We start from the raw sequence: 12,257 nt of genomic DNA, 5'->3' as shown, positions 1-12,257 counted from the left end.
AAAAAAGCAATAGAAGTTAGCTACCTACAAAAATAGCCGATAATCACACTACTTTCAACGAAAACTAGTATCAGAAACATAGGACTGATTTGTTTATTCGTAATGCCAAGTTCTGAGACGTGGCAGTAGGCACAAAACGAAGCAATTGAAGCCTTCTAGACTGTGTAGTTCCCAAGGTATGACTGCTCTCAACCGTGGCAGTATATGCGTAGCCGCGGAATTTGACAGTCTGACGTCAACATTCATAATATTATGAATGTTCAAATAAAAATGCGTCGTAAATAGATATGTACGAGGGGAAACGAGTAACGGGGGCAAAATCTCAGATTCTAAAAGTGCGCCCTACGTCGCAACCTACCTCGTAACAGGCTATTAGTGAACCTACCGGTAGCCGAAAGCCTTTAGAGACTGTTGACCTGTCAGTAGCTGGTTAGCCTACGTTCAGATATAGCTCGTCAAGCGTGAGGTGCGTCCTGTGATGCGCACGTGGGGTCAGTGTGCAGCTGATGGTCGCTCACGTAGGCGACCTCGCAGTCTCATGGCCGTAACGAATGGCATTGTGTTAGCACAGCAGTGGAATGCTCTATCAGCTTACAGCCCGTTCGCAACTTGTGCTAGATTCGCTCTCTTGCCAACATGCCTTTTCGCTTAATATTTTCTGTCGTGTACATTTGGGATACTTGGGTATTCACGGCTGTGTTTACGTACAGTAGCTCCTTATCGGGGTGAAGGGGAGGGAGAGGAAACTCAAGAGGGAATAAATTAAACTCGAGTGTAGGCATGTACTAAAGACACTGAGGGTATGAATTAAAAAAAAAGCCAGTAGTCACAAATTTTCGATTTATTAAATACATGATGCATTTAGGACCCTATGGGTCCATCATCAGGTGTAACTTCTCTTAATACATGATTTATTTTTGCTTTGTGAAGTGTTTACAAACATGTGCATGCAAATATGCTTCTTGAGTGGAGTGATATGCATGAATAGGATGGAGAAAAGAATGTGTGATGGTGTTAAAAAGTTATTGGATTACGTGGAATATGCAATTCGCCTCATTCAAGAGCAAAAATAAATCATGTATTAAGACAAGTTACACCTGACGATGGAGCCACATGGTCCTAAATGCTTCGTGTATTTAATAAAACACGAAAATTTGTGACTGAAGGCGTTTTTTTTTAAAAAAAAAATTCTCATAAAGCCACACTCTCCCAGTGTGTTGAATACAGTCACGTTCGAGGCTGCAAAATATGGATAAAATTAAAATTTACTAAAGAGCCAACAACAGAGGAATAGGACGTCGTCGGAGATACTTGGGTTTACTTGTCTTCCAGCCCAACTAGACTTCTTATATTTCGACCTAAACAAATATCGCAGTGGAGCAATGTTATGAATAAATTTAGATAATTCTAGATAGGGAGAAATATGACCATCGCAATAAAACGAGAGAAATATGAGCTTGCACGGAAAGAACTGTTTCCTCGCGCGCTGTTCGACACTGTAACAGTACAGAAACGTTCTGAACGTGATTAGATAAACCATTTGCCAGGCACGTAAGTGTGAATTGCAGAGTACCGGGTGATGAAAAAGTCAGTATAAATTTGAAAACTGAATAAATCACGGAATAATGTAGATAGAGAGGTACAAATTGACACACATGCTTGGAATGACATGGGGTTTTATTAGAACCAAAAAAATACAAAAGTTCAAAAAATGTCCGACAGATAGCGCTTCATCTGATCAGAATAGCAATAATTAGAATAACAAAGTAAGACAAAGCAAAGATCATGTTCTTTACAGGAAATGCTCAATATGTCAACCATCATTCCTCAACAATAGCTGTAGTCGAGGAATAATGTTGTGATCAGCATGTAAAGCATGTCCGGAGTTACGGTGAGGCATGGGCGTCGGATGGTGTCTTTCAGCATCCGTAGAGATGTCGGTCAATCACGATACACTTGCGACTTCAGGTAACCCCAAAGCCAATAATCGCACGGACTGAGGTCTGGGGACCTGGGAGGCCAAGCATGACGAAAGTGGCGGCTGAGCACACGATCATCACCAAACGACGCGCGCAAGAGATCTTTCACGCGTCTAGCAATATGTGGTGGAGGGCCTGGTTCTAATAAAATCCCATGTCATTCCAAGCATGTGTGTCAATTTTTACCTCTCTATCTACATTATTCCATGGTTTCTTAAGTTTTCAAATTTATACTGACCTTTTGATCACCCGGTAGATTAAGGAAAATGCTTACATACAATTTTGTTAAAAGGAAAGGGAAAAAAAACGGATCACAACGCGAAGGTTGTTTTCAACATCGCAGTGGTTCACTAGGTATGATCCAATTTGGGTGGTGTGTTCTCAGCTTCCTCCGACCTTTGAACTGAGAAAGCGCGATATTAAGTTTGACAGAATCTGAGATACGTTGCAACTTGATAATTTTCACATTAACAAATCACTGCCAGAGCTGAAAGGAGGGATTAGGGACCAAAAAAACTATTTAAACCGACCAGGGATTAAACGCCAGACGATTGGATTAACAGCCTCGCACTTAGTCACTATTTTTGTACTTCATTTTTATTGTCAAATAACTTTTGAGACTATTACAATTGAACAACGAGAATATTAAACACAATAATTAACTCGAGACGTAGTGCGAAGACATAATACATTGGCTTTGCTCTAATCAGGGCACCAAACACGTGGATGTCACGATGACTTTCTTGCATAACAGATGTACTCTGTTATTATGTACAGTCGAAAATGGACGCTGCGTGACTGCTCTGTTTAAGCAGCTGACGCTTACGTCGCAGCTGCCCAGTGAAAACACCAGAAGTGGACTGACCTTTCCGCGTACCGTGTTGTAATATCTAAATATACATGGATTACGCTGGTGTGCTACACACGCGTCACAAATCTATAGCTGGACAGTTGATTACGCAGCGTGGAATTTGGAACAGATCGCGTAAAATACCTCTGAACTCCATCATTCGCGGCTGAGAAAACACACAAACAAGACTGGAGACTTTCACGGTTCCAGCTCGTCTCTCATTAATCAGAACGCAAGTTGACGAAAGCGCTCAGTATGCGATTTTCCCACAACCGTGGAGCTACGTTCTTCCAGAATGTGTTCCTACGAAAGTGTCTGTTCCATTTCTCAATTATTTTCTGGAGAATAGTTCTGTACAGTTATTCTGCAGACGTTTTATGCAACGGAATACAAAACTCGGTGTAACGCTGCGTTACGGACTGTATGGAAAGAATGGAACGAGCTGAGATTCGTATCCGAATGATTTCGTACATTTTGGTGCCTTTATACATACGAACTGGTATTTAACTAAGTCCATTTAGGAACCGAGTGTCTGTCTGTTGGTTCGTGGCTTTTTGCAGCCGAAGTCAGTGTATCTCCAAAATTCGTCTGAGTTGCAGCCCTAAGCCATGTTTCGTTCGTATGTACAACATTGTGGACTATTACCGAAACTGTTAGTGAATAAATAACTTAACAAGATAGCACTGTGTTCATCAGTCATTTTTCCAAGTATATCGATGCTGATAATAGTTGCTTGAAAGAAAGCTAACTAAAAACTTAGTATGCGTCTTTGTTGTTCGCTTGATCTGTCGGTATGGAAGTCGTACTTTGACAAACAAAGATTAGCGGTGTGATTCTTGAGTTTCTCCCGGCGTATTTGATAATCAAAATATCCACGGGTGTGCTGCCGGTCTATAGTGTCCAACGGGCACAATATTTCGGCGATCATACATGGCGCCATCATCAGGTGAACTGACGGACTGAGCTCCTGTGAACGTGCCGGCACGGAGATCCGTACGCTATGGCTGCTCAGAGGGAACTGGGTTCGGTCGCGGCGGCGTAGTGAAAATGTTTGAAATATCTAGATTGTACAGAATTAGGTCTTGACGTCAGCTCCAGGTTGGAATTGTGTAAAGTCGGTGATAGATGATCTTCATTTGCGTAATTCCGCCGAAACAATAAATTCTGCATGGATTCGTATTTGGATTAATCACCACCGTGAGAAACCACCATGTTAATGTTAGCGGATGTGTAAAAGGTGTGCATATATCGGCCTCTGGTCCTAGTGTCTTACGTGTCAATTTTGTATAACGATCGCGCCCACGATTTGCGACCACACCAAGTTCTTAAGAAATACGAACAATGTTGACTATGAAATTTTTGTAACTGATGTCGAAGGATTGTGAATTGAACAGCAGCTGTCGTATTATACTTTCGTTCTTAGCTGCTCAGCGCGTTGGCGCAAACGCTAAGTATGTCGCTTATCTCCTGGCTGTGAACATTTGAACACCGCCTCTAAATTCTTCTTTCTTCACTTTCCCTCCAGTAATTACAGCTAAGTTCATACAGCCACTGACAATAAACGTCAGCAGTTGCTCTCTTCCATTGTCTCAAGCTGAGTCTGGCTGGAGTTTATTTTCCTGATCGTAGCTCACTGTTATATAAGTGGCTATAGAAGGCTGATAACGAAGAGAGGGAAGGAACTTTTATCAGCCACAGTATTTCACCTTTTTTAAAAAAATCTATCACATCGAGCTTCGAAGCCTCTCGCCCATCTTCCAGCTAAGCTCTTCTCGTGACCAGCACACTTGTTCCCTTCTCATTGACACATATGGTTTTTTTTTTGTGTTTGGGACACACATCACTCAACAGAGAACAAAAAATGGAGCGTAGGTGTTGCGCAGTGTTTGTTGCTTCAAATAACTGAAAAACTCCGACTGGTCACTTTATTTTCTACTAGCCTAGTATCTGGCTTTCGCTAGGTATGTATATGTTACGGTAAAAGTAAGATGATTGGTAACACATATATTCCAATCTTCTATGAGTCCATGTCCTCTTTCCTCCTCTCTCCGTCTCTCTCTTATTTCACCCCCTCTTTGGCCATCTCCTTCACCCGCTCTCTGTCCATCTTCTCCACCCGCTCTCTCTGCCCATCTCATCCTCTTCCCTTTCTCTATCCATTTCTTCTTCCCACTCTCTCCGTTCATCTCCTCGTCCCCCTTTCTTTGTCCACTCTCTCGCTCTCACTCCAATGGGAGGGTGGTGTTCCTTTCCCCGTCAGTATTTCTTGCCAGATCGTTACTAATGTGTGTACTAGATTTGGTTGGAATTGTTCCAGGGGTTTAGGATGAGCTTTTTACCCGTGTCTTCGTTCGGCTTATGCACGTGTCAAATATTTCATACGAATTTAACATACCTCACACGCACATGCACACACGTCTCAAAAAATGGTTCAAATGGCTCTGAGCACTATGGGACTTAACATCTGAGGTCATCAGTCCCCTAGAACTTAGAACAACTTAAACCTAACTAATCTAAGGACATCACACACATCCATGCCCGAGGCAGGATTCGAACCTGCGACCGTAGCGGTCGCTCGGTTCCAGACTGTAGCGCCTAGAACCGCACGGACACTCCGGCCGGCTGATGCAGGCTTTGTTTATTTGTTGTTATATCTTTGCAATTTTCAAGCTGCTAGGTTAGTTTCTTTATCGCTGCCGTGTTGTTAATCATGGCTGCTCCGCTGTCTATTTGCAACAAAGAGCAACGTTCAGTGATCTGTTTTTTGTGGTCGGAAGGCGTATCAGGCGCCGAAATTCATCGAAGAACAGTTTTCTGCCACAACGGAGTGTCTACGAATGGATTGAAAAATTACGAAATGGCCGCACAAGTGTTACGCGCGATGAAGGAGCCGGACGACCATTTACCGCCACAAATGAAGAAACCACTGAGAGTTCACGTGAAATGATTCTCTTAGACAGACGATTAACTATAGACGAAGTGGCACATCGTCTGCAAATTAGTCACGGCTCTGCCTACGATATCATCCACAACAGACTTGGATTTCATAAAGTTTGTGCAAGATGGGTCCCAAAACAACTCATACGTTTGCATAAAAAAACGCGCTTGGACATCTGCAAAAAACGTTTGGATCACTATGGTAACGAAGAGGACAACTTATTAGACAGGATCATTACTGGTGACGAAACATGGATCCATAATTACGAGCCGGAGAGTAAACGGCAGAGTATGGAATGGAAACATCGAAATTCGCCGTGCAAAAAAAGAGTTAAAGACCCAACCGTTCGCAGGAAAACTGATGCTTACGGTTGTTTCGGACGCACAAGGTCCAGTACTGGACCATTATGGGGAAAGGGGCACAACAATAAACAGTGTACGTTACAGTGAGATGCTTCCGGCCAGGCTAAAGCTTGCAATTCGAAGCAAACGCCGAGGACTGCTGTCGAAAGATGTTGTGTTGTTGCACGACTATGCCCGTCCGCATACTGCTGCCCACACTGCTGAAACACTCCAGAAACACTCAAATTTGAAGTACTGTATCATCCTCCATGTAGTCCTGATCTTGCCCCTTATGACTATCTCTTGATTGGGCCACTCAGACAGGCATTAAGGGCCCGTCGATTTGCCTCGGACGAAACAGTGAAAGAAGCGGTGCACTCCTGGCTCGCAGCTCAACCGAGAACCTTCTTTTATGAGGCCATCAGGAAGCTTGTACAACGATGGACCAAGTGCGTTGAAGCGTAAGGAGACTAGTCGAAAAATGATGTCCTTGTAAGTTTCCTATTTTATTGCAATAAAATTTTGTAACTACTTTGCGGATAATAGTTGACTTACCCTCGTATAAGAAATAAAATCGTCCTAACTTCTGAACGGTTTGCTTTAGGACGGTCACACTGCACGGTTGGCCGTGGGGTATGATGGAAATTAGTATGGTTTGGTTTAGCGACGAAGCCCACTTTGATTTTCATAGGTTCGTCAATAAGCAAAATTAGCGCATTTGGGGGACTGAGAGTCCGCATTTTCCGACCTAGAAGGCTCTTCACCCTCAACGGGTGACTGTGTGGTGTGGAACGTCCTGTCACGGAATAATCGGTGCGAAATTCCTTGATGGCACGGTGACTACCGAACGGTACGTGAAGGTTCTGGAAGGTAATTTTATCCCCATTATCCAAAGTGACCCTGATTTCGACGTGGTTCATGCAAGACGGAGCTCAAGCCCCTGGAAGCAGGAGAGTTTTTGGTGTCCTGGAGGAGCATTCTGGAGACTGCATTCTGGCTGGTGGGGTGCCCAGAGTCCGCTAGCATGGATCTCTATTGGACTCAAAATTCTCCGGGTCTGAAAACACGCGACTCCTTTTTGTAGGGCTGCATTAAAGACAAGGTGTACAGCAATAATCCCAAAACCAATGCTGAGCTGAAAACAGCCATTTAGGAAGTTACCTACAGGATCGATGTTCTGACACTTAAGGGACTCACACAGAATTTCGCTATTCGTCTGCGCCGCATCATCGACAATGATGGCAGACATATCGAAAATGTCGTAACCTAAATCCGAATATCTGTAGTGACGTTTACAGGTTGAATAAAGTGCGTGCACGCCGTAGTTTGTAACTAATTTACGTTTAGTTCAATACTTGTCATCCTATAAGAACAGCAGTAGAATCTAGAATGAAATTTTCACTCTGCAGCGGAGTGTGCGCTGATAACGAAACTTCCTGGCAGATTAAAACTGCGTGCCGGACCGAGACTCGAACTCGGGACCTTTGCCTTTCGCGGGCAAGTGCTCTACCGTCTGAGCTACCCAGGCACGACTCACGCCCCCTTCCTCACAGCTTTGCCATGGTGTTTCATATCACCGCACACTCCGCTGCAAAGTGAAAATCTCATTCTGGAAACATCCCCCAGGCTGTGGCTAAGCCATGTCTCCGCAATATCCTTTCTTTCAGGAGTGCTAGTTCTGCAAGGTTCGCAGGAGAGCTTCTGTAAAGTTTGGAAGGTAGGAGACGAGGTACTGGCAGAAGTAAAGCTGTGACTACCGGGCGTGCGTCGTGCTTCGGTAGCTGAGATGGTAGAGCACTTGCCCGCGAAAGGCAAAGGTCCCGAGTTCGAGTCTCGGTCGGGCACACAGTTTTAATCTGCCAGGAAGTTTCATATCAGCGCACACTCCGCTGCAGAGTGAAAATCTCATTCTGGAAACATCCCCCAGGCTGTGGCTAAGCCATGTCTCCGCAATATCCTTTCTTTCAGGAGTGCTAGTTCTGCAAGGTTTCGCAGAAGAGTTTCTGTGATGTTTGGAAAGTAGGAGACGAGATACTGGCGGAATTAAAGCTGTGCGGAAGGGGCGTGAGTCGTGCCTGGGTAGCTCAGATGGTAGAGCACTTGCCCGCGAAAGGCAAAGGTCCTGAGTTCGAGTCTCGGTCCGGCACATAGTTTCAATTCTGCCAGGAAGTTTCAGCAGTAGAATCATTTGTGTGAAGCGCCCTTGGCAGTCCCGTCTCACTGTTGTTATTGTTGTTTTTGGTGTTGTTGTTTTTGTTGTTGTTGTTGTTGTGGTCTTCAGTCCTGAGACTGGTTTGATGCAGCTCTTGATGCTAATCCATCCTGTGCAAGCTCCTTCATCTCCCAGTACCTACTGCAACCTACATCCTTCTGAATCTGCTTAGTGTATTCATCTCTTGGTCTCCCCCTACGATTTTTACCCTCCACACTGCCCTCCAATGCTAAATTTGTGATCCCTTGATGCCTCAGGACATTTCCTATTAACCGATCCCTTCTTCTAGTCAAGTTGTGCCACAAACTTCTCTTCTCCCCAATCCTATTGAGTAACTCCTCATTAGTTATGTGATCTACCCATCTACTCTTCAGCATTCTTCTGTAGCGCCACATTTCGAAAGCTTCTATTCTCTTGTTGTCCAAACTATTTATCGTCCACGTTTCACTTCCATACATGGCTACACTCCATACGAATACTTTCAGAAACGACTTCCTGACACTTAACTGTAGACTCGATGTTAACAAATTTCTCTTCTTCAGAAGCGCTTTCCTTGCCATTGCCAGTCTACATTTTATATCCTCTCTACTTCGACCATCATCGGTTATTTTGCTCCCCAAATAGCAAAACTCCTTTACTTCTTTAAGTGTCTCATTTCCTAATCTAATACCCTCAGCATCACCCGACTACATTCCATTATCCTCGTTTTTCTCTTGTTGATGTTCATCTTATATCCTCCTTTCAAGACACTGTCCATTCCGTTCAATTGCTCTTCCAGGTTCTTTGCTGTCTGACAGAATTACAATGTCATCGGCGAACCTCAAAGTTTTTATTTCTTCTCCCTGGATTTTAATACCTACTCGAAATTTTTCTTTTGTTTCCTTTACTGCTTGCTCAATATACAGATTGAATAACATCGGGGAGAGGCTACAACCCTGTCTTACTCCTTTCCCAACCACTGCTTCCCTTTCATGTCCCTCGACTCTTATAACTGCCATCTGGTTTCTGTACAAATTGTAAATAGCCTTTCGCTCCCTGTATTTTACCCCTGCCACCTTTAGAATTTGAAATCGAGTATTCCAGTCAACATTGTCAAAAGCTTTCTCTAAGTCTACAAATGCTAGAAACGTAGGTTTGCCTTTCCTTAATCTTTCTTCTAAGATAAGTCGTAAGGTCAGTATTGCCTCACGAGTTCGAACATTTCTACGGAATCCAAACTGATCTTCCCCGAGGTCGGCTTCTACCGGTTTTTCCATTCGTCTGTAAAGAATTCGCGTCAGTATTTTGCAGCTGTGACTTATTAAACTGATAGTTCGGTAATTTTCACATCTGTCAACACCTGCTTTCTTTGGGATTGGAATTATTACTGCCATACCGCACACATCAACCATTGTTGGTAGTTATCTCATTAGAGACGGTCTCAGCGAAATACTCGTGACGCGGGGAGGGTGCGCGCAGCAGGTTGTTTGGCGGAGCCCAGTGCGTAGGCGCCGCGACTGTACCGCGTTGTGAGTCTCCGCTTAGCACATCCGCCCGTGGCTGGCGGTGCGGCAGAGGCAGCTACACACGGCACGGTCCCCACACACCACACCAGTACGTCGCCACGCCTGCGAGCCGCCACAGCAGACCCTTCTTCGCGTCTCGCGCTGCCGCCGCGAACCATTCGCCGCAGTTTCGTGTGATTCACCTGTCTCTCAGCTGCTGCCGTTTCGAAACCGCCTGCTGTCCTGGAACTGAGTCGCGTGCGAATAGTACGTACGTGAGCGTGCCCCACTGCTCCCCAGCAGTACGTCTCACTACGTCGGTGCTCCGCGAACAGTGATTGCTCTTTTTGCGTGCTGTTGGAAAAGCGACAGCGAGTGAAATATTCGTTTTTGTGCCAAATCTGGCTTTCTGATTAGGTTTTCCCGCAACAAAGCTTCGTAGTAAGCTTCCGATATGTGAGAATCGAGGATGAATCGCTCCGAGAGAAATGATTACGTCTTTCCGAGTGCAGTGAAAAGTGTGACCTGACAATAGCCTTGTGAAAAAGAACTGCACCATCGCAGTTGATTGGTGTTTTTTTGCTTGTTTTTACTGTGGATCATAAATACTTCACAACGCAATGGCAGTTTGTGTGTAGCAGTTACAGAAGTGATGTCATTACCTGGAGGAGTACATTTGATGGTGTCTTGATTTTAATTTACCATCTTTTCCCCCACTAAATCTCGGCTGAGAAATGCCGGGATGGTTCTTCTCTCAAGGCCGCGGCCTGCTACGCCATAGATCATTGTCAAGTCTTGGTAAGTACTTCTATTTTAGTGCGCTCCCCCCTCCTCCCTCCCTCCCTCCCTCTCTCTCTCTCTCTCTCTCTCTCTCTCTCTCTCTCTCTCTCTGACGCGAAATAACAAGCACTTTGGTCCGCTTATCATCGTGACGTTTTTATGAATTATTGGTACAGTTTCAAATTTCAATTAGACAATGTTGACTCGTACATGGCAAATATATAAAAGTTTACGGCTCACAGTTGCCGTGACTTAAATCGCTCTAAGCACTATGGGACTTACCATCTGGGGTCATCAGTCCCCTAGAACTTAGAACTACTTAAACCTAACTAACCTAAGAACATCACACACATCTATGCCCGAGGCAGGATTCGAACCTGCGACCGTAGCGGTCTCGCGGTTCCGCACTGAAGCGCCTAGAACCGCTCGGCCACAAAGGCCGGCTGCCTTGAGTTAAATGACTCCACGTGTCCTTCAACTGTTTAGTTTATATATGGACTATAGCGCTCGTCAGCGTGTTCGGTTCCCGGTGCTGCCAAGGACCCATCCGTGGTGGGAGGACTGGAACAGGATCCAAACACTCGGCGTATTGATGCCATTTCAACAGCTACTTGAATGAACTGATGTCATTTTGGCAGCTACTTCAATGAAAAGTAGCGACTCTGACGTCTGAAAAGCGTACAGGCCAGCTGTTGTGGCCGAGCGGTTCTAGGCGCTTGAGTCCGGAACCGCGCTACCACTACGGTCGCAGGTTCGAATCCTGCCTTGGGCATTGATGGTTGTGATGTACTTAGGTTTAAGTAGTTCTAAGTTCTAGGGGAATGATGACCACAGATATTGAGTCCCATAGTGCTCAGAGCCATTTGAACCATTTGATAGCGGACAACAGGTGGAAGATCGGTATACTAACCCCACGCTGCCCCATACCGCATCGGAATGTCGCTGTGTGGCAAAGGATGACTGCATGATGGTGACGTTTACTTTGAGTCTGTACACCATGTGATCAAAAGTGTCCGGACAAATATTATCGTAAATGAGTATGTCCAACTTAGCCTTGAAGACAGCTTGAAATCTATTAGGAACACTTTTAACAAGGTGGAGGAATGGCAGCCGGTTCTTGTTCAAGAGCCGAAACCAGAGAACACCTGATACCGGGATATGGAGCGAAGTCGACGTCCTAACTCATCCCAAAGGTGTTCCATTGGCTTCAGGTTGGAACTTTGGGCAGACAAGTCCATTTCAGAAATATTATTGGCTGGCAGATGATGCTTCATGACAGAGTGCATTTCATGCGATTACCGTCATCGTGTACTAACTGTTCCTCTACAGTAGGCGGTTTACAATGCTGTAAGATGTGATCGTATTGTCCCACAATCAGCGTTTTCTTAACGCACTGAGGGGACCACCCTGTAATCATGAAAAGCACCCCCATATCGTAACACAACCTCATCTATACTTCACAGTTGGCACTACCCATGATGGTAGGTAACGTTCTCCAGGCATTCACCAAACTGAAACCCATCCATTGGATTGCCAGAGACTACAGGGTGAGTCAAAAAGGACTTAGCAACTTTGGAATGATATAAAAAATTTATTGGGACAACTTGCAGAATCGTAGATTTGCCATTTGTAGCAAACAGCCTCATGTTTCACGTAAGTGTCAAGTGTCACTT

The 12,257-nt window shown here is 44.8% G+C and overlaps 1 protein-coding gene across 3 annotated transcripts in view; it reads left to right on the top strand.

Moving 5' to 3' along the window:
* Positions 1-12,257, top strand: part of LOC126177093 (rho guanine nucleotide exchange factor 10) — a 543,115-nt gene that overhangs the window by 460,568 nt on the left and 70,290 nt on the right. The window contains exon 1 of one of the 3 annotated variants that reach the window (XM_049924344.1): positions 10,433-10,602. The exons of the other annotated variants lie outside the window; for them this stretch is intronic. Coding sequence (XP_049780301.1) covers positions 10,539-10,602 — 64 coding nt within the window. The 5' untranslated portion in view covers positions 10,433-10,538. Of the gene's footprint in view, positions 1-10,432; positions 10,603-12,257 lie in introns of those variants that run through there. 3 annotated transcript variants of the gene reach the window in all.

This window comes from Schistocerca cancellata, chromosome 3 (genome assembly GCF_023864275.1).
Source record: "Schistocerca cancellata isolate TAMUIC-IGC-003103 chromosome 3, iqSchCanc2.1, whole genome shotgun sequence".
NCBI classification, from domain to species: domain Eukaryota; kingdom Metazoa; phylum Arthropoda; class Insecta; order Orthoptera; family Acrididae; genus Schistocerca; species Schistocerca cancellata.
Note: the sequence above shows the minus strand (reverse complement) of the source record. Positions and strands in the feature narration are given on the sequence as shown.